This window comes from Chelonia mydas, chromosome 7, assembly GCF_015237465.2.
Source record: "Chelonia mydas isolate rCheMyd1 chromosome 7, rCheMyd1.pri.v2, whole genome shotgun sequence".
Taxonomy (NCBI): domain Eukaryota; kingdom Metazoa; phylum Chordata; order Testudines; family Cheloniidae; genus Chelonia; species Chelonia mydas.
In genome coordinates, this window is record NC_057853.1 from 9,151,756 (window position 1) to 9,176,064 (window position 24,309).

The 24,309-nt window shown below is 45.5% G+C and overlaps 1 protein-coding gene and 1 long non-coding RNA gene across 6 annotated transcripts in view; one reads left to right on the plus strand and one right to left on the minus strand.

Annotated features, from left to right (window-relative positions):
* Nucleotides 1-9,506: 9,506 nt before the first annotated feature.
* LOC119566865 lies at nt 9,507-19,810 on the minus strand. Of its 3 annotated transcripts, none has more exons than XR_005226316.2 (3): nt 19,641-19,810; nt 18,905-18,977; nt 9,507-15,712 (listed from the first exon to the last, which is right to left on the minus strand). It is a non-coding gene; the product is annotated as an uncharacterized LOC119566865 (long non-coding RNA). The 3 variants fall into 3 exon arrangements; XR_005226315.2 differs by having other exon boundaries at nt 18,649-18,977; XR_005226317.2 differs by having other exon boundaries at nt 18,649-18,977; nt 19,203-19,810.
* Nucleotides 19,811-19,857: 47 nt separating this feature from the next.
* Nucleotides 19,858-24,309, plus strand: part of MITF (melanocyte inducing transcription factor) — a 162,339-nt gene continuing 157,887 nt past the window's right edge. The window contains exon 1 of one of the 3 annotated variants that reach the window (XM_037905748.2): nt 19,858-20,070. In XM_037905748.2, the coding sequence (XP_037761676.1) occupies nt 19,967-20,070 (104 nt within the window). In that variant the 5' untranslated portion in view covers nt 19,858-19,966. Of the gene's footprint in view, nt 20,071-22,059; nt 22,171-24,309 lie in introns of those variants that run through there. The other 2 variants (XM_037905749.2, XM_037905755.1) reach the window with 2 other exon arrangements.

A 24,309-nucleotide genomic window follows, 5' to 3' on the forward strand; every position in this document is an offset into this window, starting at 1 on the left:
CCCTCGATGTGGCAGGTTGGCAGCCCCAAACCTGGAGGCACTCACATGCACTTGACCCAAAGCCATCTTGCATGTTGCCTGACATTGATAGTGGTGCAGATGAACATGGGTAAAGTCTCCACAAATGTGTTTTCCCCCAAAGCTTGCTCGGCAAACACACCTGTCAGCCTGGTCACTGTTTGGTGTTGCTCTTCCCCCTGGACTATCCAGGAACAGTCTTTCCATTGAGTCTCCCCCATGAGAGGAGGGGCTAGTCTGAAAACTCAACCATACCAGGGTCTTGTTTCCTCATCTCTCTGCAATAACTCTCATTCTAGGATTTTTTTCAGACGCCACTATTAGGCAGCAATTTTAGTTACTGTATATAGTGGATACTGGGAATGTACGATATTGTGCGGTGTGACTTCATCAGATCCCAGAAGACAGGGTAGGTAAAACCTGCTAATTACCAGAAGAGGAAAGTCCCAGCCCCCCCCCCCCCCGCACCCTAAGGAAAATGACAACAACAAGAAAGGGGTCTTTAAATGAGCTGTTCTTTTAACGTTTAGAAAGATGTAGGGAATGAATGGCTGAGATTAAGTGTAGAATTCTGCCCTAACTTACCCTTCATGCAACCTCACTGATTTCAGGGGACAATTTTAGCTCATCCTGTTCCCACCCCACCTCCTTATTGATCTGTCCCAACAGGCTGGTTAGACACTCTAGCATGGGTACTCTGCCTTTAGGGTGACCAGAGAGCAAGTGTAAAGAATCGGGAAAGGGGCAGGGGGTAATAGGTGTCTATATAAGAAAAAGACCCCCAAAATCGTGACTGACCCTATAAAATCGGGACATCTGGTCACCCTATCTGCCTTTCATATTTGGAAAGCTCTTAGCACATTGGGAGTGCTATCAAAAGGCTCCTAATGTACACAATCCTAATGTTTACTTTTGTGGGCACTATAAGGAAGAGGAGCTAGTATGTTGACCTACTGTTACATCAGCTTATTCAGCTTCAGCACCCAAAGCATGTGATTATTAGTAATATGGTGAAAAATGTAACAAAGTTTGCTTAAAACTAAAAAAGGAAGTTACAGTAAATAAACTGCCCAGGAAGAAGGCAATAAAATTTCTCTGGTTGGAATCAGGACCCAGTTTAAAAACAAGTGCATCCAAAACAGGACGTATTTAATATTTTCTTTAATATGTTGTGCCATTAAAGTCTCACCAGCTGGAGGAAAGCAAAATGATCCCAATAAAAGAGCACATCATAAGACGAGATGTCTCGACGTGTAGTGTCACCTCATTGCTTCTGCCCACACAACTTCCCTTTCTCAAGTCACAATGTTAAGAGAGATTTTTTTTTCCTTTGACTTTCTCAATAGGTCATGGTGAGCTCATAAACAGGAGATTTTGCTCTGACTGATTTTGAAAATATGAACACAATCAAGACTTGGTTTCCATCTTCATTTGTGCTTTCTTCAACGGATTCCATTAAGTGAACCCCTCTCTGCTATGCTAATCATTACCAGCTTTCATTTCTGCTTACTGGAAAAGTTGTTATGCTGTGGGGCTGATCATGAAAAACACTGACCCCAGGAGTAATCCTTACTCATACTAGTAATCACACTGGCTTCACTGAATCCAAGGGAGATCAGCAGCTCACAGGATCAGGCTGAAAATTCTGAAAGGTTTTGTTTTGTATTGAAAATTGTGCGAAATAAGAGAAGATCATGCCAACAGCCCAGAAGGATGTTTATAGCAACAACCATATCTGAACCTGCTTAGAATCTCCTCCAGTCAAATAAAATAGCCCAAGCAGAACTTTCTACATCCAGTGAAGAGATGTGAGTCAGAGACTCTATGAAGTCCACTACAAAAGTTGCAATGGCCTATCTATTACTGGGAGGCAGCCCAGAGGCAGTTAGGTACAAAACCCTAAGGCAGAATTTGCCAGTGACAGATTATTTTAGGACAAAATTCCCAATAATTCCCCGTAGATCATGTATCGCTCCTAATTATTCTGATGTTCTTGCACCTATAGCAACCAAGTTCTTATGAGAACAAGCCACAGTTTCATAATATATAACATCCTATACATGCTGACTCTGCACTGTGGATTGATGTGATAAACAACGGTGCCTCCGTACAAGAGGGAGGGGGCACATTAGAAACGTCAGGATGGATAGGATATGGGTAAGGCTATGTTTATGTCACGGAGGTCATGGAAGTCACAGAATCTGTGACATTCTCTGCTTCAGCCCCAGAGGCTGTGGGGGTTCCAGCGACAGGTGACAGGGTGCCCCCTGCAAGGATCCGGTGACAGATTCATGAGGGGGCCCTCCTCAGGGTTCCAGCAATGGGTGACAGCCTCCCACGGGGTGGGAGAGGGATGACTCGGGTGAGCAGCTGGGGGTGTCCCATTTCTCTTTGGAATATATGGTCACCCTGAAGCTCTCATCTGCTGTGGGTGAAGAGGGGGCCCCCCTGCAGCTTCTGGCTGCCAAGGGCAGAGGGGGAACCCCACAGCTCCCAGCCACCACGGTGGCGGGGGAAACCACAGTGCCGCAGCAGCAAAACTCACAGATGGCTTCCGTGAATGTTTGTTCATTGCCCGTGACCTGTCCGTGACTTTTACTGAAAAGAACCATGACAAAATCTTAGTCTTAGATATGAGGTATCACATCACTGATACCTCAAAGTGAAAAATTAGGGCAGTTCAGTCCAAAATACGACTCGAGAGGGAACCAGAATAAACTTGACTCTGAAAGGAAATTCCCTAAATGAATCTCTTAAAAACACTGGAAAACAAGCAGAAATATAGAACTTCAATGCAAATCAGAACATGGACAATTAAACTGAACTAAGATTACCGTGAAAGAAAATGTATATTAAATGGAAGAAAATGAAAGTCAAATTAGCTAAGCCACTAAGAAAGCCAACACACAACTCATAAAAACAGAAAAAGCGAACAGAGAAATGTCCAAATAAAACAAGTTTCATCCCCTTCGGGCTCATTCCAATGTGCACATTCATGGCTTTCCAACCCACACACAATGGCAGAAGGTTCTGAATACTAGCTTCATGATAGGCTGGCCCCATTCAGTAGAAAAGTCTGCTTGCCACAGAAGGCAAAGAGCTGTTTTTTAAAAAAGCTCCGATGGGGAGATGTAGGATTGCCAAGAGATAGACGTATTGAATGGAGTGCCCCTGCAAGTCTTGATTCTTGGCTTCTCCATATACGGCCGCACCCACCCTCCTGACGCCATGCAGTCTGTAGGTATTACACCAGCTCTAGGGCTGTGGGGAAAGGGTGGACTAAAAGCTCTGAAACTAATATTACAAGCCCTTGCAGAGCTTGAGAGCTCAGAAACAAGTTGGGAATTTGGGAAAAGGAAAACTTAAGCTGTGATGGTAGGAAATCTTGTTCTCTATCCATTGTCCAGCAGCATCTGGAGGTGGGGAAGGTTGTGCCTTGCATTATTGTGGCATTCTTGGAGGTTGCCAATCCCACATTACTCATGTTTGGAGGTTCTCCAGTGTTAAAATCCAGAGGGACATCTCTCCACCCTCAATGACCTTATTTTGGTGGTGTAAGTAACCTTTCAGAAACACAGTGTTTTAATTCCCTTTGCCTGGTCTTGAAATAGTGGTATGAACCAGTGAGGTCCCAGTACCTTTAGTTTGGGTCCCATTTTAAAATTCTTCCCAGGTTCACTGACTGTTCATCTTGTCCTTGGTGCAAGCTTCTACAGTGAGCCCCAAGAAGTCACACTTGTGAGCCCCACTGCTGCAGATATAGAGATTGGCAATGACTCCACCCATGGAAAGTCCATTGATGCTAGAGAGAAACATCTCCCCACTGACTAAGATGATAAAGCAGTCTCATGCAAGTTTTTAGGGACCAGAAGCTACAAGTGTTATAGAATCATAGAAATGTAGGGCTGGAAGAGACCTTGAAAAGCCATCAAGTCCAGGCCCCTGTGCTGTGGCAGGACTAAGTAAACCTAGACCATCCCTGACAGGTATTTGTCCAACTTGTTTTTAAAAGCTTCCAGTGATGGGGACACCATGACCACCTTGGGAAGCCTCCTCCAGAGCTTAGCTAACCTGATACAAAGTTTTTCCTAATGTCTATCTTAAATTGCCCTTGCAGCAGATTAAGCCCATCACTTCTTGTCCTGCCTTTAGTGGACATGAAGAACAACTGATCACAGTCTTCTTTATAACAGCCCTTAACATATTGGAAGGCTGTTATCAGGTCACCCCTCAGTCTTCTTTTCTCAAGCCTAAACATGCCCAGATTTTTCAACCTTTCTTCATAGATCAGGTTTTCTAAACCTTTGATCATTTTTGTTGCTCTTCTCTGGACTCTTTCCAATTTGTCCATATCCTTCCTAAGTTGTGGTGCTCAGAATTGGACACAGTGCCCCAGCTGGGGCCTCACCAGTGCTGAGTAGAGTGGGACAGTTCTCTCCTGTGTCTTACATACAACATTCCTGTGTCTTACATTTCACCCTCCCTTTTCCAGCCGAGGTGGATTGGCCTCATCTACCTGCCTGACCTAGGAATGCGCTCAGATCTTCAACGAGGCACCATGAACAGCTATTGGTGGGCTAGCAGGCTTGGCCCATTTACAGTATATGTCAGAATGTTCTTTAGGTTCCCTAGTGGAAATTCCTATTGACCCCATCAGAATTCTTCACCTGGTCTGTTCTGTGTTGCGTTAGTATTGGACAGATAGTGGGCTTCAGAAACAGTAGCCCCTGGAACTGGTAGATTGATAGACCCATTCCAAAACCTAGTAGCCAACTGGATTCAACAGGAAACACTTGTTTGAATATTTTTCAAGTAGAATTTTAAGTTATCTTTACATAAATAACAAAGTAAAGGACAAGAAGAAAACGAACAGCAATATCTGCATAGTCTTCAGGACTCTATAATATGGACAAGGCATTACAGGTTCAACCTAACATAACACACTTCCCTCCCCTCCCAGTGCTTTGTCCAGAGATGTCTCTGAATAGCATGTGATCTTACATACCATATGGGCTGAAGTCCAAGCAAGTAAAATTGACTGTGAATTTCCTCGCTTCTGTGTTCTTGTACCACAGCTATATGGGGATTTGAGGAAGTGAATGAACAGTGAAATGGATACAGTATACTATTGTCTGTGGAAGAGACTAATATGTCTTAAATGACTGCATGTAGGATAGAATATAAATAAAACATCCAAGCACTTACATTTAACATGTGTTTGTTTACTATTATAATGCAATTGCTTATAAAAATCCACTCCAGATTTTAGGTGAAGAAAACTATAGTTGTCTTTTTTCTACTATCTGGTTATTACTAAAAAGCACTTTAATTTATCCAAATAATGCCATAGCAACAATGGTGCATCAATGTAAGGGATACGGGGTGGAGGTTGTAGGGGTGATATTTAGTGAGATGTGATAGTTCTGCTGAAACAGCTTAATGTTTGGTAGTTTAAAGTGATATGCAAGTTATAAGACATTTAAAAATAAAGCTGAAATAACGTCTCTAAAATTCAGACTCTAGGGCAGGGGTAGTCAATTATTTTTTGTCAAGGTCCAAATTTCTTGGTCATGGTACAGGCAAGGTCCAGACTCCAGAGAAAATAATTAAAAAACAAACAATTATAACATAATAATAATAATAATTAATAAATAATACAGAAATAAAAAGATTTTGGGGTCCATTCAAAAGTGTCTGGTGTTCCGGATTTGAACCGTGGTCCACCTATTGACTACCCCTGGTCTAGGGGGTGTATTTGATCCTATACGATTTGCCCTGATTAACTGCAGATGGAATCACTCAAGTTCACCTTCCTATAGAGTGACATTGCAGAACAAGCTGCTGGCGTCAACTCGTGTCACATGAATTGTATTTAAACAGGGCAATATCTGGCAATGAGGACTGCAAGCCTCCTGATCAAAAATTCAGCATAAAGAGGAAATGCAATGGTTTTGTTGTGTCCCGAATGCCTTTTAAAAAAACCCAGATACTAAGACTCAAGAACAAACTATTTCTTTAATAAGTGCTGCACAAGCTTTCCAGTGTTCGCAGTTTGCAATGATCTCAGAAAGAATCTCCTCGGGGCTCTTTAGTTGGGTTTAAAGTGAATTTATAGTCAGCATAGGACTATGAGCGTAATTCTGGCAAAAACCTCACTGACTTAAAAGGGAGCAGGACTGGCCCTGTGGCTCCCATTCAGTAAAGCATTTGAGCAAGTGTTTAACTGTAAAGTTCATTAAAACTGCTGAAATCAATGGGACATAAGCACATGCTGAAAGTTAACCAGGTGCTTAAATGTTTGGCTGAGTAGGGATGGGCTGCTCATTTGGGGCCGATAAGAATAATATTGTGGGCTTCCGTGATTGTTTTCATTCAGTGATTTCCATGTCACCTGTATTGAGAGATTTATTTTTTCTGTCAGCTCCACTAAGGTGTTCTGGGATCTGAAGTCCACCAATGCGGTGCCTCCTTATGACATGGTTATTAATGAAAAATTCGTAATCAGCTTTGTTGATTACTTTTGTTGGTGATGCAGGAGCCAGAAAATAATTCTGCTCACTCATCATTAATGGCCCTAGGCGCTACAGTAATAGAAATAACTAATAAGCATAGTTTTTTTCTCCACTATACTAAGAAAGGTGCCATTTTTACATATTTGAGCATAAGCTTTCGTGAGCTACAGCTCACTTCATCGGATGCAAGCTTATGCTCAAATAAATTGGTTAGTCTCTAAGGTGCCACAAGTACTCCTTTTCTCTTTACATAGTAGTGGTTAGTAAGATGACAGGATAGGAAGCAGCAGCCTTATTCTCAGCACACTCAAGGGCTCTGTAGCAAATACTGTGAAAATTAGGGTTCAAACCACAGAATTCAAAGTCAGAGTTTATACAGCTCAAAGCTCAGAGGATTCAGCCCAGGGAGTTGGGTTCAGAGAATTCTGAGGACAGACGGGTCATTTATTAAATTTGAACCCAGGCTTGGATTTTGAATACAGCGCCAGCATTCAGGTCTGTTGAAGTCCAGGCTTTTGTATCAGTTCAATGTCTAACTAAGATACAACTGAGTACTGTTCTTATTTTTATTTATTATTTGTTTTGCGGTAGCCCAAGTCATGGTCCAAGACCCTGTTGCACTAGGCACTGTACAAATACAGAACATAAAGACAGTCCCTGCCGCAAAGAGCTTACAATCTAAGTATAAGACAAGAGAAAGCAGATGGATACAGACAGACAGGGGAGTTCAAGGAAACAATGGGACAATACCAGTGACAGGCTGTGGTCTAGGTGCACCAGCTGCCTAGCTGTTGACAGGTGTTTTGCAGGCACATTTTTGTACTGAACATTCAAACCCATCACTGGAGTTTAGACTGGGAAAAGGAGTGTTCATTATTCATGGCAGTGTGAATTCTCCCACTTGTATTCCAACTGACCTAACCGGTACCGCACAGCTGGATCTTAAAATGTATCTCTGGCTTGTGAAACTGGTGCCCTTCTTTACAAATTGCTGTGGGGCTGACACAAACCCACCTCTGGTATTTCAAGTAGCCTATAAGACTCCCACTGTTTTTTTTTTCTTCCTGTCAAATCCTCTTGTCTTAGAAACAAAATACTTGTAAATATTTCATTCCAGGTAGATAGAGAGAATTGCCACAGGCTTCAATCACCTCTTGTCAGATCAAACAGCAGCCCACTGAGAGAAGAGTAAAAATGTGTTAAAACTGGAAATTTACCTGACCTAGAAATGTATTCTGAGTAAAAACACTCCCTGATCCTTTGCGAAGAATTTTGAAAATAATTCTCTGTATAGACGATTCCACTTATAAATCTTGGGCCATGGCCTTGCCCATTGTGTACTCATTTACACTCATGCAACGTGAATGTAAAATGCGACTAGCCTCTTTCTCTGGGTCTCATTTGCTGCTTTAAAAAAATACCCAAACGTACAGATTGTTACATTAAAAAGGGATTGTGTTAGTTTAGGATTTCTGCTGCCCTGGCTGCTTCTCTCTCATCTCAAGGCCAACTCCCTGGGTTGTGACATCACAATGAGTTGCTGTGGAGACGCTGAAAAGGGAATAATAAACAGGGTTATGATTTCAGGTGGGCAATGAGGATCTTGATCCTCAAAGCTATTTGGGCATCTAATTCCCACTGATTTCAATGGGTTGTAGGTGCCTAAATACCTTTGCGGATCTGGGCTTTAGAGTTTTGGGAAGGGTCCATCTTCAATCTGTGCATGTATAGGACATTGCACAATGCTCAGTGGGGACCTGATCCCTGACTGAACACTGTAGGGCTGCAATCCAAATAATATTGTTGTTTATTATTTTGAACACTTAAATAAACAAAGATGCTGTTTTTCTATGACTATCACCAGTAATGAAACACAAGGGATGACGCACAGGGCATATACAATCTATCCAAATAACTGCTTCTAAGTAGAAGTCTTTTCAAAGATTTCACTGAAAACATCCTTGGTTCTTCATCCAAAACTGTTCTGGAGCAGGTCTCACCTTCTGCAAACAGATTTTCAGGTACAGATTTAGACCTAAGTGTTGTTGATGTTAAAATGACACAGTTTATCATGAAAGCTAAGAATAAATCGTTTGAGAAAAGAACTCCAAAGGGTGATTGGGCTACACCTGAGTCAGCTGGCTGCTGTTGGCATGTGGCTATAAGGCAGCAGGCCAATCAGCTCTGTCATTGGAAACACTGAGTCAAGTCTTCATTCCTCTGTGCACTTTGCTCCTAGAGCTTGTTACTTGGAGTTCTTACAGCTTATGAAGGCCTCTCACCTATACTACTCGTACCAGTTTAACAAAATGAATTTAAAATTGGCAAGATTGTGGCTATTTTCTTATCTAAATTCAATCTACATAAGCTGGTGCAAACACATAGTGTAGACACACTTAACCCTGCTTAACTTGGTCTAGCTGGCACAGCAATTTACCAATTTAAGATAAACCAATTTAAGAAAGGGTTAAACCTTTAAGGGTTAAGAGGCTTTACACTAGACATTTGCCCCAGTTTAATTAGACTGGTTTGAAATCAAGTGAGAGAAATGAATAGGATAAAAATTGTTATGGCAGAGTTGTATGGCTGTCTGTGTTTTATAGCCTGCAGAAGTCTCTTCTCCTCGGATAATGGCCTACAGGCAGGGGCTCTTGATATTTTCCATATCGGGATCATCTTTTTATACTGGGACCCTGTCCCCAAAACCCTCACCAGCATCTAGCTGGGATCCTCTTCCTTTAGTATAATGGGAAGGGCAGGGAACAAACTTAAAGCTTCTCTCTCTTTTTTTTTTTTTTTTGTTATAGTCAGAATATAGTTGTTTATATTACTCTGGTTATTACAGTAGAACCTCAGAGCTACGAGCTGACAGTCAACTACACACCTCATTTGGAACTGGAAGTACGCAATCATCATCATCATCAGAGACAAATAAATAAAGCAAACACAATATGGTACAGTGTTAAATGTAAACTACCAAAAAATAGGGGAAAGTTTTAAATTTTTTTGACAAGGTAAAGAAACTATTTCTGTGCTTGTTTCATTTAAATTAAGATGGTTAAAAGCAGCATTTTTTTTCTGCATAAGGAAGTTTCAAAGCTGTTATGAAGACAATCTTCAGTTGTACACTTTTGAAAGAACCACCATAATGTTTTGTTCAGAATTACAAACGTTTCAGAGTTATAAACAACCTCCAGTCCTGAGGTGTTCATAACTCCGAGGTTCTACAGTACTTGTTTTAAATCAATAGTGTATCTGAGGCACACCTCAGCCAGTACAAAAGCAAACAATTTGCTCACTCCTGTGCATGAATCTGCTCAGGGGGATATATAAGTAAGTAAAGAATCAATCCTGGCTTCCGCTAGCCTATAGCCTTTTTGTGCAACATGGCGGCAGGAGCAGCTGCAAAGATCTATATTTTCACATATGACATTCCCTGTATATTATGCAGGATTAATATAATTCCTACAAAAAACTTGACAATGGTGTGTTGATACCACTATCTATCATGCTGAGCAATGTTGTCTCATCATTCCTTTGTGCTCCCCAATCCATCTGTTTCTTTCCACTTGCCTCTTGTCTAATAGTTAGATTAGTAAGATCTTTGGGGCGGGGACTTTCTTTGCCGGGGGGTGGGGGACACCTAGCACAATGGGGTACTGATCCCTAAACTGGGGTTTTAGGCACTGCTGCATTTCAGATAATAGTCTAATGCCACAACAGCCTCGAAGATAGGGTGACCACATAGTAATTGTGAAAAATCGGGACGGGGGTGAGGGGTAATAGGTGCCTATATAAGAAAAAGCCCCCAAAATCAGGACTGTCCCTATAAATCAGGACATCTGGTCACTCTACTCGAAGATGCTTGTATTTATTCATGCAGCAATCGTCCCCACCTTCCCTGGACCACTGGAGAATGACATGGTCTAGTAGGTTGACCATTGAACTAGGAGCTAGGAATGCCACAGTTCTTCATGCTGCCTGTGACACTGGCTCCCTTTAATGGCTTTCGCCAATTCAATGCACTTCTGTCTCGGTTTCCCCATCAGGAAACTGCTTCACAGACCATTGTGAGAATTAATCTTTGTAACATACTTTACCCCAAACCTGCAAACAGTTAAGCATGTTAGTTATTTGGGAGCATGCCCATTGACTTCATGCGATTAAAAGGGCACACATGCTTAAGTGTTTACAGGATTGGCCCATAGTGCAAACTCTGCATTAAGCATCAAGAGATCAGTGTTTTATTCCCAGCTCTGGCACTGATTTACTGCTTGACCTTGGGCAAATCAAGTATACCCCTCGTTCCTCTATCTGTCCAGTGGGGGGCAATAATTCTTAGTTATCTTCATAACACATTTTGAGATCTATGGCTAATAAGCACTAAGCATTAGATTGTTGTAAGTAAATCCAAATAATATGTCGATAGAGAATTCTTTGCATCTGTATTGCCACCTACTATTTAAGTATTGTTAAAAATAATTCTCTGTATTTTATGGTGATCTAACTGCAGTGTTTTCATAGTATAATTCACCTCCAGGAATCTTGTTTGTTCAGTGGTATGCTCATGTGTAATTATCCCGCTCTGACACAGTAGAAGCATGGTGCCTTCCCCCTGAAAAGCTAACTGCCAGGGAACTATAAAACAAATAACATCTGCTATACGAAGAGAACGTGACTCAGCAAAACAGCACAAAGATTCCTGATTATCCAGGTGCAATGAAAAATTGCCACGCATTTGAAGGTAAAATCGAAACCATGTATTATAAGTGGCAGAGGAGAACGTCCTGTTTGTGCACCCGAAAATACAAGAATACGCTTCCTCTGGCATTATGATGAGTCATGATTTTTTCTCTACCATGTCCATTGGTATGGAGCCTCCTGTCCCATGGAGAACCAGTGAATTAGAAACTGTTGATAAAACGAACCAGCAATCTCTGGGTGACTCAGGTGGTAAATATTGCAAGTGGTTCAAGAGTAGGTTAAGTTTTATTTGTTGGGATCTTTTGTGTTCTTTTGCCAAAAGCATCATTAGGGATCCCAGTGTTAAATCAATGTAGGCCACCAGCCCGCTAATATAGGATTGCTTCCAGCAGGAAAGTCTTCCAATCAATTTAAATGATACATTAATTAAGTGCCTTTTCTGTTTAAATCACCACTAAGGGATAGATCAGGCAAAATAAAAGAAATACATTTATAAATAACAATAATCATACTTAAGGGCCTAGTCCTGAAGTCCTTACTTGGTCTCACTCAGACAAAACTCTCATTGGCTTAAATGAGCAAAAGGGTGGATTCTTCATGCTGTTATGGCCACAACATCAATCTCAAAGGGGCTGCAAACCCAGTAGAACTGGTCAGCAGTGTAAGGGAATCTCTAACTGCCTTAGGTCAAGTGTTCAGAAGAACATAGGAAATCAATGGGATCTTGGGCTTCTAAGTGAAAAAGTTTTGAAAATTGTAGGCACAGAGCCTATGTAGTGTCTTCTACGCCAATGCCCCTTGCAGCTCCTGGTGTAGGGGGTGTGGCCACAGAGTCTCCATTTTCTGGCTATTTCTAGCTGCCAGAATAGCTCATTGGGACCACTGCAGGGCATCACTGAGAACAGCCCTGAAGCTGCTCTAACTAATCGCTAGGAGCTAAACAGGACCCCAGTCAGTCCCAGAATCAAAGAGGTCCATGGCCCAAATACTTGTAAAAAACTGAGATCAATAATAACATCTTGTATGTATAGAATGCCTTCTATTCCAGGACCCCCCTGTGGGTCCAGGGACAGAATAGGCCCACTGCTCCTCCTGCATATCAGAAGAGGCAACTAAAAGGGGGCTGCCTGGAGATGGATGGGCTCCGCCAGGTTAGAAATTTTCCCAAGACCCTCCGTATGATGAGCAAGTCAACCATGTCTATACCGGATTGGTCGCAGCCCGGGTTAATAATGACCGCGCCATCCATGTCCCACCAGGGCAGACGCGACAAGTATACTAGTGGTGTAACCCCAACGAAGAGGATCCGTGGAAGAGATAACATCACCATAGCTACATGGAATGTAAGGACATTGAGACAAATAGGGAGGTTGAAAGAACTCACATACGAAATGGAACAATACACCTGGCACCTCCTAGGAATCTCTGAGGTCATATGGAAGAACTTTGGAGAGGCACTAACGGAAGAAGGCCATGTACTCTATTACAGTGGAGAGGACAAACATGTCAACAGCATAGGATTCCTTCTGTATAAAGATATCAAGAATTCAGTATTAGGATGCCGCCCAATATCCAGCAGGCTTCTTTCCATCCATCTAAAAGCAGCACCGCTTAATATCACAGTGGTACAAGTCTACGCCCCTACAACAGACTACGACGATGAGCAAATTGAAGATTTTTATAATCAGCTCAAAGACATCATTGATAAGGGACACAAGAAAAATATCCTGATTGTACAGGGATATTGGAATGCTGAAGTGGGTACTGATGCATAGGCAGATTGGTGAGATTATTGTAGCCTTTTCTGTAATGCGGTAACCAATGAGAGAGGACTGAGACTTTTGGAGTTTGCCAGCTATAACAATTTGGTTATTGCAAAGACACTAGGAGCACATAAAGCATCCAGACAATCAATGTGGCATGCACTTAATGGTCTACATCACAGTCAGATCGACTACATCATGGTGCAAAACTGATTTAGTTCTGGGATCAATAGAGCTAAAACAAGGAGCTTCCCAGGTGCTGATATTGGAAGTGATCATGACCTTGTGATGCTAAACTTTTGGCTGTGGCTAAGGAAAATCGTCAGGCCAAAGTTCACCAGAACCAAGTTTGACATAGAAAGACTTAGAGACCGAAGCATTGCAGAGTCATTCCAAGCAATGATCGGTGGAAAATTTGCCCTGCTGCTTGTTCTAGAGGAAGACAGAGAAACAACAATAACCAACAATTTCAACGCTGTAATGAATGAGGCAGCAATGGACATCCTTGGGAAACACCATAAGAAGACAAAACCTTGGGTCACAAATGAAATACTACAAATGTGTGACATTAGAAGAGAACTCAGGAGAGACAAGAACAGCACTGAGGGAGCTGATAAATACAGAGTGAATGGCAGAAAGATCAAGAAAGGAATGAAGGTGGCCAAGGAGATATGGATCAAAAACAATGCTCTAAAATTGAAATGTATCAATAATAAAAACAGCAAATGAGCCTTCCAGATTGTAAAAGATCTGATGAAGGAAAGACGGACCAAAGCTAATGCAATTCAAGACAAAGAAGGGAAGAGTGTTACAGAAGAAAGGGACATGATCAACAGGTGAACAAACTACTGCTCGGATCTATACAACCACCAGACAAATGGAGGTCCTAGACAGTGTCTAGTGTCTTAGACAGCCCAGATTCAACAGAGGAGGATGACTTTCCAATACTGTGTGAAGAAGTGGAGACAGCTGTGAAATCACTCAAGAACGGAAAGGCTACAGGTATTGACAACTTCCCAGCCGAACTGATTAAATTCGGAGGAGAAACAGTAATAAATGTACTCACCAAGATCTGCAACAAGATCTGGCAAACCAGTGAGTGGCCCTCCACGAGGACACAGTCACTAATCATCAAAGAAAGGCAACCTGAATTGTGTCAAAATTATCGGACCATGTGCTTAATTAGCCATTCCAGCAAAGTGATATTGAAAGTCATATTGAACAGACTGAAGCCACAAGCAGAGAATATCATCACTGAAGAACAGGCTGGCTTTCATGCTGGAAAAAATACCACAGAACAGATTTTCAACCTTCGTGTTCAATGTGAGAAGTACTTATAACACCAGCAGGACATCTACCACGTCTTTGTTGACTTCAGGAAGGTGTTTGACAGAGTATGGCATGAAGCTCTCTGGGAAACCATGAAGAAGTACAATGTTGGTCATAAACTTATTTTTACCATTGAACAACCGTATGCGAAGACCAGCAGTGCAGTTCTCGTCAATGTCACAACAGGAGAATGGTTTCGCACCACTGTTGGAGTCCAGCAAGGCTGCCTTCTTTTGCCCACACTGTTCAACATGGACCTATTTGGCATGAATAATGACTAATGCCCTAGAAGATCACATATGCACAGTCAGCACTGGGCGGGGGGGGGGCGAACAATCTCAAATCTTCGGTTTGCTGATGACATTGATGGTCTGGCAGGTAGCGAAGATGAACTTGCCAACCTTGTGAAATGACTGGATGAAACATCTGCAAAATATGGCTTGGAAATAAGTGCAGAGAAAACCAAGCTGATGACAAATAAACATGACGGGATCAGCTCACATATCACTGTCAGTGGACAAGAGTTGGAGACAGTGAAACAGTTCAACTATTTGGGGGCAATCATCACTGATGAAGGATCAAAGGCAGAAATTCTGGCAAGAACTGCACAAACAACAGCAACAGTGGCAAAGCTAAAGCCAATTTGGAGGAAGAAGAATATCTCCCTCAAATCCAAATGGAAACTGCTGCACGTACTAGTCATCTCCATTTTTTTGTATGTGTGCGAGACATGGACCCTTACGGCAGAACTTGAACGGAAAATACAGGTAGTAGAGTTGAGATACTTCCGTAAAATCCTGGGCACCTCCTACTTCAACCACATCACTAATGAATAGGTCCGTAACATCTTCACCCAATGCGCTGGGTCATATGAAGACCCACTGATGACTGTGAAGAAGTGCAAGCTGAAGTGACAAGTGACCATGTAACAAGATCATCTGGCCTATCCAAGATCATCCTCCAAGGGACAATACAGGGGAAGAGAAGAAGAGGTAGACAGAAGAAAAGATGGATTGATAACATAAAAGAGTGGACAGGAATGGACTTTGCGGAGACTCAAGCACTGACATACAATCATCAGGGGTGGTAACATTTAGTTGATTGCTCATCAGTTATGGTGCCCCAACTACCAATATGGTTATGAGAGTGATGATGATGATGTATAGAATGCCCTCTATTCTAAGAGCCCTGTGAAGTAGGTAAATGCCATGAGCCCTTTGTTACAGAGGAGAAAAACATGAAAAACAGGAGTGAGGTTACTTACCCACTCAAGGTTTCACAGTGAACCCAGATCCTGACTACACCTTGTGCTTTAACCACTCAGCCATGCTTCCCAGAGGTCTGAATCAGCCTTGATCTTCACCCAGGTCTCAGACTGAACCTGACCTACTTGTGAGATTAGGAAAAGGTTATGTATACCCCAAACTTCATTTCACTTCCTTCCCTCTTCAGAAGCAGATCCACTAAGCTCAGTGATAGGAAGGTTTCTATTGGGCCTTGCTATTTCAGCATAGTTCAGTCTCAGCAGAAGCACTCCCGAGTAGCTCCAGAGTGCTGCTGTGATTGATGAAAGAGTTGCAGCAGCACGGTCCTCTGGAAATGAGGCAAGATTTCTCCAGCCACAGAGAGGAGCGAGACTTGTGGCTTTACCTTAGCTCCCCAAATAGGACCTGCCACCAGAAATGAGTGAATCTCTCAGCCTTCCTGAAAAAGACCTACTACTGTGAGGTGGGAGAGTGCAGATCATGGGGATCTTCTGCTGGAGTGAGGGATCATTAATGGTTGGAAAAGCCAGGGATTGTGGGAAGGAGAAAATCCTAATTATTTAAAATTATTATTATTAGTTATTTTATTATTATTTTATTTACTGTAGTGTGTAGGAGTCCAGGTTGTGAACCAGGACCCCAACTGCGTTAGGCCCTATACAGACATAGAACAAAAAGATCCTGCCCTGAGAGCTTACAATCTAATGGTCATGGGTAGGGGCTTTCAAAGGGATCACAGGCTACCACTTTGATAGCCAGTGAGTTAGCTGGTATTTTAATGAAAGCACATTGTGGAGTTAATTCTGTGAGGTAGTAAAAATCCAGGAGCCTATAGCATGGTTATAAGGAGAAAGACCCCTACCACACTGGTGATGGGAAGCCAGGTTAGAACCTTGACAGCAACAGATTGTGGCCAGACAATTTTAGCCAGAGTGTGGTAAGATCCTTAGTAAACAATTTCCCCCTACCAATTTGCGTTGCTTTAGAAAACGGTGTACCCTGCCGTTTCTAATCCTCCAGGAGCCAACCTGCTTCATTCTCAACACTGATCTGTCCGTGAGCCATTACTGATTACATCAACAGGAAGCTCTGAGACTACCTCTACGCAGCACTTCTATGATCTTGGGGGGTGTCTCAGGGAAGCTATTCCGTTAAACATGTTTCAGAATAAGATAGAAAAAGGGAACCCAATCCCCTTTGTTTTTAGCCGCAGGGTGATTTAAAAACAAAACAGATATTTGGAAAATGACGCCCACAATATCCGCACGATCTGAAGGTGGTTCAAATGTGAGTCTCCTGAAAGTTCATTTTTCTGGCAAGCTTTCCACTCCTAAACACACTCTCCTACTCTCATTTTAAATTCACACCTTTTAAGGTCAGAATGACCACTATGATCAACCAATCTGATCTCCTGCATAACAGGCTCTAGAGTTACTTCAAGTGGTCCGTACAGCAAGCCCATCACTTTTAACTGAGCTAAAGCACATCTTTTAGAAAGACATCACATCTTGATTTAAAGACTTCAAGTGATGGAGAATCCATCACAGCCTTAGGTAAGTTTTTCCAATGATTAATTACATTCACTGTAAAAAAAACTGCTCCTTAACATCTAGTCTATTCAGATTGTAAACTCTGGGGCAGGGACCTTGTCTTCATACATGTATAGCACTGGCCACACACCAATGGTGTTATATAAAACAAAATCAGTCATTATGCTGGGCTTCAATAGGTTGACAGTGTAACAACATGTGGCATGAAAAATCCACTATAAATAATTAAAACCTAGTCATTTCCTAAATGCATATGTAATTTTAAAGCACTGCTTTTAAAACAATGGCAAGCTTTGGTTTAAATCCGAACGTATGTGACATGTCATACTGGTTTTTATGAGGAATTTCTTAACTCCGTAAACTCTACCACAGGTGCCGGCTTCCTCTGTGCCCCGGGGGGTGCTCAATCCCCCTGCTTCACCCTAGGCCCCGCCCACACCCCACCCCTTCCTCGAAGCTCCCACCCCTGCCCTGCCTCTTCCCGCCCAGTTCTGTCCCCTCCCCTGAGTGTGCCCTGTCCCTGCTCCTCCCCCTCTCTCCCAGGGCCTCAGGCAGGGCAGGGGTGGGGGCTTCGAGGAAGGGGTGGGGTGTGGGCAGGACCTAGTGTGGAGTAGGGGGGTTGAGCACACCGCAGAGCACGGAGGAAGCGGGAACAGCAGATCTGTGGCGGGTGGGAAGCACTGGGAGGGAGGGGGAGGAGTTGATTGGCAGGGCCTCTGGTGGACGGGAGGTGCCAGTGGGTGCTAAGTACCCACTAATTTTTTTCCGTGGGTGCTCGAGCCCTGGAGCACCCACATCAGTGCCTATGAACTCTACCGCTGAGGCCTATCCTGGCAACCACAAACATTGCTGGGAAGGGATAACCTACACCTTGTTCTCAGCGAGGGGTCTGGAGACCCCTGCGGGGCCACAAGCAGGTTTCAGAGGGTCCACCAAAATAAACCAGAGAGCAGGGCCAGTGTTAGACTCACCGAGGCCCAGGGCAGAAAGCCGCAGCCCGAGCCCATTGTCCGGGCTGAAAGCCAAATCCTGAGCAACTTAGCTTCAAGGTGACCCTGTGGTGTGGGGCCCTGGGCAATTGCCCTGCTTCCTACCCTCTAATGCAGGCCCTGCAGAAAAACAGTTGTTGTGGCACAGGTGGGCTGTGGATTTTTTATAGCATGGGGGAAGGGGAGTGGGGGTCTCAGAAAGAAATAAGTTGAGAACTCCTGACCTACACTATAGGCAAAATCTGTTACTGCATACTATTTAGTTTTCCAATAAGACCTCCAGCTTTCTTTTATTGTTTTATGTCTTCACTCAATTATGACTTTGGCTCTTACAAACCCAACGTATCCACCAGCCAGCTCCCGTAAACCAGTCTGCCTGATCAAGGAGATTCCTTGGGTAGGGGCTGGAGCTACTGGGCTCACTCTTCCTGGCTGCCCACAGCTCCTAGGGGAACATTGGCAGCCCCAATGCAACTTATAGTTGAGCCACAGGGAGCACAAAAGAGCGTTAAAAGTACCTTTGCCTCAGTCTCCATTTCTTCCCTGAATGCACTTCAGTCGGAGGGCAGAACCAGGCGGCTAGCCACCACATGCTGGAATGGCTTTGTTTCCTTAGTCATTTACAATTGTTGACACTTGTACTAAGGTGGCATTGCATGTGAGCCTAAATAAGCATTTCATTGAGCTTAATTGAAAATTAACCACATTGTACTGCAAAACAATGCTTTACTTGGGGTCAAGAACTCTTGCTAAGCTCGCTAACCAAGTACGCACCTGACACAGGGATTTTGCCTTTATTTTTGTTATCCCCTTCATAATCTCAGTGTGAGATGCGGTACTTCCTTGCCTAAAAATCCAGATAAAATATTTGAAAAAAAACACTTAACAAGCGTTTAAAAACCCCAGGCGCTGTGAATTAGCCTGGCTGTGGCGCACCGGGCCTAGAAGCCGGAACCAGCGATGGCACCCGGTCAAGGTTTTAAAGGCGCTTTCCCCCCCTCGGGGATGAGGCAGGGAACTCATTTGTGGTTTCACCCCCCCTGGCTAAAGGAGGACCCCCCAAAAAACCCACCAGGATGTAACCTCTACACCACACCAGGAGGTGCAGTCAACAGGCCAGGCGCCGGCCCCACCACCTGGGCAACTTGACACTCGAGACCCTAAGCGTGGCGGCCTCCTCCTCCCTGTTTGGCTTTGCAGCATCCTCACGTCCCGCCTCACCACGTCGTCGCCCGGTGAAGCAATGACACCCCCCCCATGGCTCTTTTCCGGGGGACCCCCCCGCCCCAAACCAAACGCCGGCAACCCCTAGGCTACTGGAACAGGTGACTCTGGGGCCTGATGAGAGAAACTGGGGGCCCAGCCCACCGTGCTCTCTGGGGCCCGCCCCTGTCACTGGATTTACACAGACCGCACAGGCGTTTGGGGGGGGACGGACCGGTGCAATTACCCCCCCGCCGCCCTCCAGCGGCCCTGGCTGGGATCCCGGCTGGGAGGCGGGGGCTGGCACCTTGCAGCCGGGGGTGAGGAGACCGCCCTGGAGGGCGCGGCGGGGGGCAGCCCTGGCGCTGGGCGACAGGCTCCGCACCTCGGCAGCCGCCCGCCGGCCGCTTCCTCCTGCCGGGCCTGGCGGGAGTTGTAGTGCGCAGGGCCCCGCGCCGGCCGGGCGGAGGCGGGCAGCCCGGCCCCCTGGCGGACTACAAGTCCCAGGCGGGGGGCGGTGGGCGTGTGCCGGGGGCGGCGGCGACAGGGGCAGGCCGCGCACTCGCACACGCCGCCGGGCAGCGCCGGGGGAAGGTTGCGGTGCTGGCTCGCTGGCTGCCGGAGCCAGGGACGATGCAGGCGGAGTCGGGGATCGTGGCGGACTTCGAGGTCGGCGAGGAGTTTCACGAGGAGCCCAAGACCTACTATGAGCTGAAGAGCCAGCCCCTGAAAAGCAGGTGGGTGAGGGCGGGGGGCACTGTCGGGACAGCGCCGTGCCCCTCCCTCCTTCCCCCGCCCCTTTTCCATTCCCCCTCTCTCCCACCTGCCCGTGTTCATCCCCCTGCCCCCTTTCCCCTCTCTGCCCTTCTCCCCCTGCCCGTGTTCATCCCCCTGCCACCTTTCCATTTCCCCTCTCTGCCCTTCTCCCCCTGCCCGTGTTCATCCCCCTGCCACCTTTCCATTTTCCCCTCGCTGCCCTTCTCCCCCTGCCCGTGTTCATCCCCCTGCCACCTTTCCATTTTCCCCTCGCTGCCCGTGTTCATCCCCCTGCCACCTTTCCATTTTCCCCTCGCTGCCCGTGTTCATCCCCCTGCCCGTGTTCATCCCCCTGTCCCCTTTCCATTTCCCCTCTCTGCCCTTCTCCCCCTGCCCGTGTTCATCCCCCTGCCACCTTTCCATTTTCCCCTCGCTGCCCTTCTCCCTCTGCTCGTGTTCACCCCTCTGCCCCCTTTCCATTCTCCCTTTCTGCCCCCTGCCCGTGTTCACCCCCTCTGCCCCCTTTCCATTCCCCCTCTCTGCCCGTGTTCATCCCTCTACCCCCTGTCCCTCTCTCTGTTTTCTTTCCGTTCCCCCCTCTCCCCCATTCCCCTCTCTCCTTCTATCATAGAATATCAGGGTTGGAAGGGACTTCAGGAGGTCATCTAGTCCAACCCCCTGCTCAAAGCAGGACCAATCCCCAATTTTTGCCCCAGATCCCTAAATGGCTCTCTCAAGGATTGAACTCACAACCCTGGGTTTAGCAGGCCAATGGTCAAACCACTGAGCTATCCCTCCCACTTCCAACTATCCCTCCCCCTTCTGCCCTTCTCTCTCTCTTCTCCTGCCCCCCCCTCCTGCCCCATTCCCTCTCTCTGCTCCCTGCCTGTGTTCATCTCTCTGCCCTTCTCCTTCTGCCCCCTTTCCATTCCCCCTCTATCTTCCCTTCTCTCTCTCTCTCTCTCTCTCTCCCCCTCTCCCCCTGCCCCATTCCCTCTCTCTGCCCCTGCCCTTCTTCCTTTGCTCTCTTTCCATTCCCCCTGCCCCATTCCCTCTCTCTTCTCCCTGCCCTTCTTCCTTTGCTCTCTTTCCATTCCCCCCTGCCCCATTCCCTCTCTCTCCTCCCTGCCCTTCTTCCTTTGCTCTCTTTCCATCCCCCCCTTTACCCCTGCACCCTGCCCTTTCTCAGCCCCCTTCTCTTTTACCTTTCCCTCTGTCCCTCTTTTATTCCTCCTCTCCTTAATCTGCCCTTCTCTTTCCCTTCTCCCATGCCTCTAGGAGAGAAACCTCCCCTCCCCCTTGGCCCAGATAGGAATGGGGAAAGGCTGCCCCTCCCCTGGCAGTGCCACTGTGGTGCTGCCTGTGCCCTGAAGCTGCAGGGCCTGTCCCCGTTTGGGCGCACTGGAGCTCGGGGCACGAATGCGTAGGCTGTCACTGACTCCCAGCGTGGGACACTGTCAAAGCAGGGGAAATGTTGCAAACGGCAGCCTGCTAATTTAGGGGCGAGGCAGGCTGGTGAAGCCAGGGGGTGTCACACTCTGAGGAGGCTGTTATGGGATGGTGGTGGTTTGTTGGTGTTTAAACCATGTCCCTGATTGCAAAATGTTACTGAGGGAATAATCAGGCTGCCATGTGGCTGCTGTTTGTATTCTGTACTGCTGAATCAGCCCGTTTGTAAACGTTAAACAAAATATATTGAAAGGAAACATCCTATGCTGTTGGGACCATAAAAGCAGCTATTTAGTTAGTGTTTTCTGTAATAATAGCAGTGTTGTTTGGCATGTGTTTAGGGGAGAGGGAGGGCCCAAGTTCTGGTGTGGTATTATGTAAAGGGTATTGTTGGGCATTATCCAGCCTTGGCCAAAGGATATCACTGTCATTCTTGGAGAGGCCCAGACTAAAGCTTGACTGTGCATAAAGGGTATAGGAGACAGAAAGTGAGAGAGAAATCCGCCCCTTTTCATTCAGGGTGCACGGCGCTCCAAACAAGTGAACAAATTGGATCGTTTGAGTGTTCTGATGGGATCACCTACATAACATTGCATTAGTCTGTGGAAGAGTGAGGGGAAAACTTCCATCAGGTAAAATAAATGATCACGTACAACACTGAGGGAGAATAGCTGCTTGTGCAGTTTCAAAACCTGCAACGTCTATTTCTATGCCATCGTGCTAGCTAGTCAGAACAAACTGGCTATACGGTAATACACTGTTTCACACTTTTTTTTACACTGGAAACAGGTGCAGGACAGAATTTGGGATCCAGTCAATGCTAAATTAAAACAGCTGTTGCAAGCCTTGTGGTTTTTTTTGTTTTGTTTTTATTTTGGAGCAGGCCCATGCTACTTAAAATCAATGAATGACCTATCTGTTCACAAGTTTTAATTGAAGTTCTTGCAATGGTGTTTACGAAAGTTATCTGCTATATTGTCATCTCGATCTGCTGTGTTGTTTAGACGGGCTCCAGCTTGTTCAGCGTATTTCTACTCCTCTTACACTGTGTTAGGGCATTTGCTCCTTCTAGGAAACTGCTGGAAAAAGAAAGCGAATGCATCTAGCACTTCAAGTCATCTGTGCCTTGTGGGCCCTGCATGTTTTACTCTGTCAGCAGTGTCTTTTTTTTTCCTTCTCCAGACTTTCTTCCAGGGTGCTTTGTCAACAACAAACCTTTCATCCTCCTCACAATGGATGTAATGCTGGTGATGAATGAGTCTCCGTGGAACGATGGGTGGCTCATTTTGGTGGCTGATACACAGATGGCAAAAACATTCTATCTAATTTATAGCCAAGCTTGTTGATAGCATATCTTGTTTTAGTTATTTTCAGTTTTTAAGTATGCTCCCTATGCCAGTGTCTCTGGGCACACGTATGGAGTTAAAATAGTGCATGGTGCGTACGGCAAATATTAAATAGAGTCCTCCCGTCTTTAGTAAGTCTATAAATAAGTTCCCCATCCCTCAAACAAAAGTCTTAAGTATATAGATAGATATTGTACTGTGCCCTGCACGCTTAAGAAAAATTCAAGCTCTTTTGGACCAGTGAAGGCCCTGTAAAAACCTCTGGCACTAACACCCAGGATTTCAAATCTTGGGATGCTTGGGGCTTGTTTTCATTGCAGTTAACTTGAGTTATAACTCAAGTGTTGCCCTGTCCATATGCAAAACTGCTTAGCTCAGTGTGGTGATCCTTTTAACTGAAGTTGGCTTGCCCGTCAAGAGGTACATGCTAAAGCTGGAGTTCGCATAACACCCTGAGCTGCTAACTCAGCCACTCTGTGCAGCTTGTGTTATTTTGCAGCATAGCTACTTTCGCAGAGCTAAGCCAACTGCGAAGAGATCACTGTACAGTAAAGTCATTCCTGTAGAGCGAGCACTTTAGACCCACTGTAATGGTGGTGCGTGGGGAGAGAAGTGTTTCTCGTGTAGCTAGGACCCAAACAATATAGGGCTTCAAAGTTCAGTGTTCACACCTTAAATTGCACCTGGAAGCCAGTGCAACCTACAGGGCACTGTGTTTCTTATGATTAGGGCTCAGTGTCTGACAATGGATGTCACGGAAAACATGGATTCTGTGGCTTTCTGTGACTTCTGCAGCGGGTGGTGTGGCTTACCCCAGGATTGCCCAAGTGGCAGCTGGCCCCTGGGACCCCCTGAGCAATGGTCCCGGGGTGGCAGGAGCAGTGGCAGGTGGGTGGCCCCTGGCATGGCTGGTGCTGCTGGCTGGCCTCGGCGCCCCCACCAAATCCCCCAGAGCAGCGCCCTCCTTGTCCCCCAGCTAAGATTTAGTCATGGGTATTTTCAGTAAAAGTCGTGGACAGGTCACTAAATCGTAGCCTTACGTATGATCTGTCTTCTTGAGCAATTATGTGGCCAGTAATCCAGTCTGTTAGGCCTTCAGAGCAAGGAGAGCAGGGTCCAGCTCCTAAATCAAGATGAATGGGTTATCACCACCCCATTTTGCTCCCCCAGGCACAGATAAACAAAGTGCTTTAGGCCTCTGGGATCTAAATGCACCCCTATGTTCTGAACCTCTGTGGGGGTTAAGTGGGCAAACCCACTCAGGAATGATGACCATATACTCGGTGGCTTCCTGAAACCAACCAGGATTGTTTCCAATGTACCTGGATTGAGCCTCAGATAGCTTGCTGTCACCTGAGCACAGGTACTTTCCTCCTCTGAGTCGTGCACCTGGAGTGCAAACACTGGGCCCTGTCCATGTCCAAA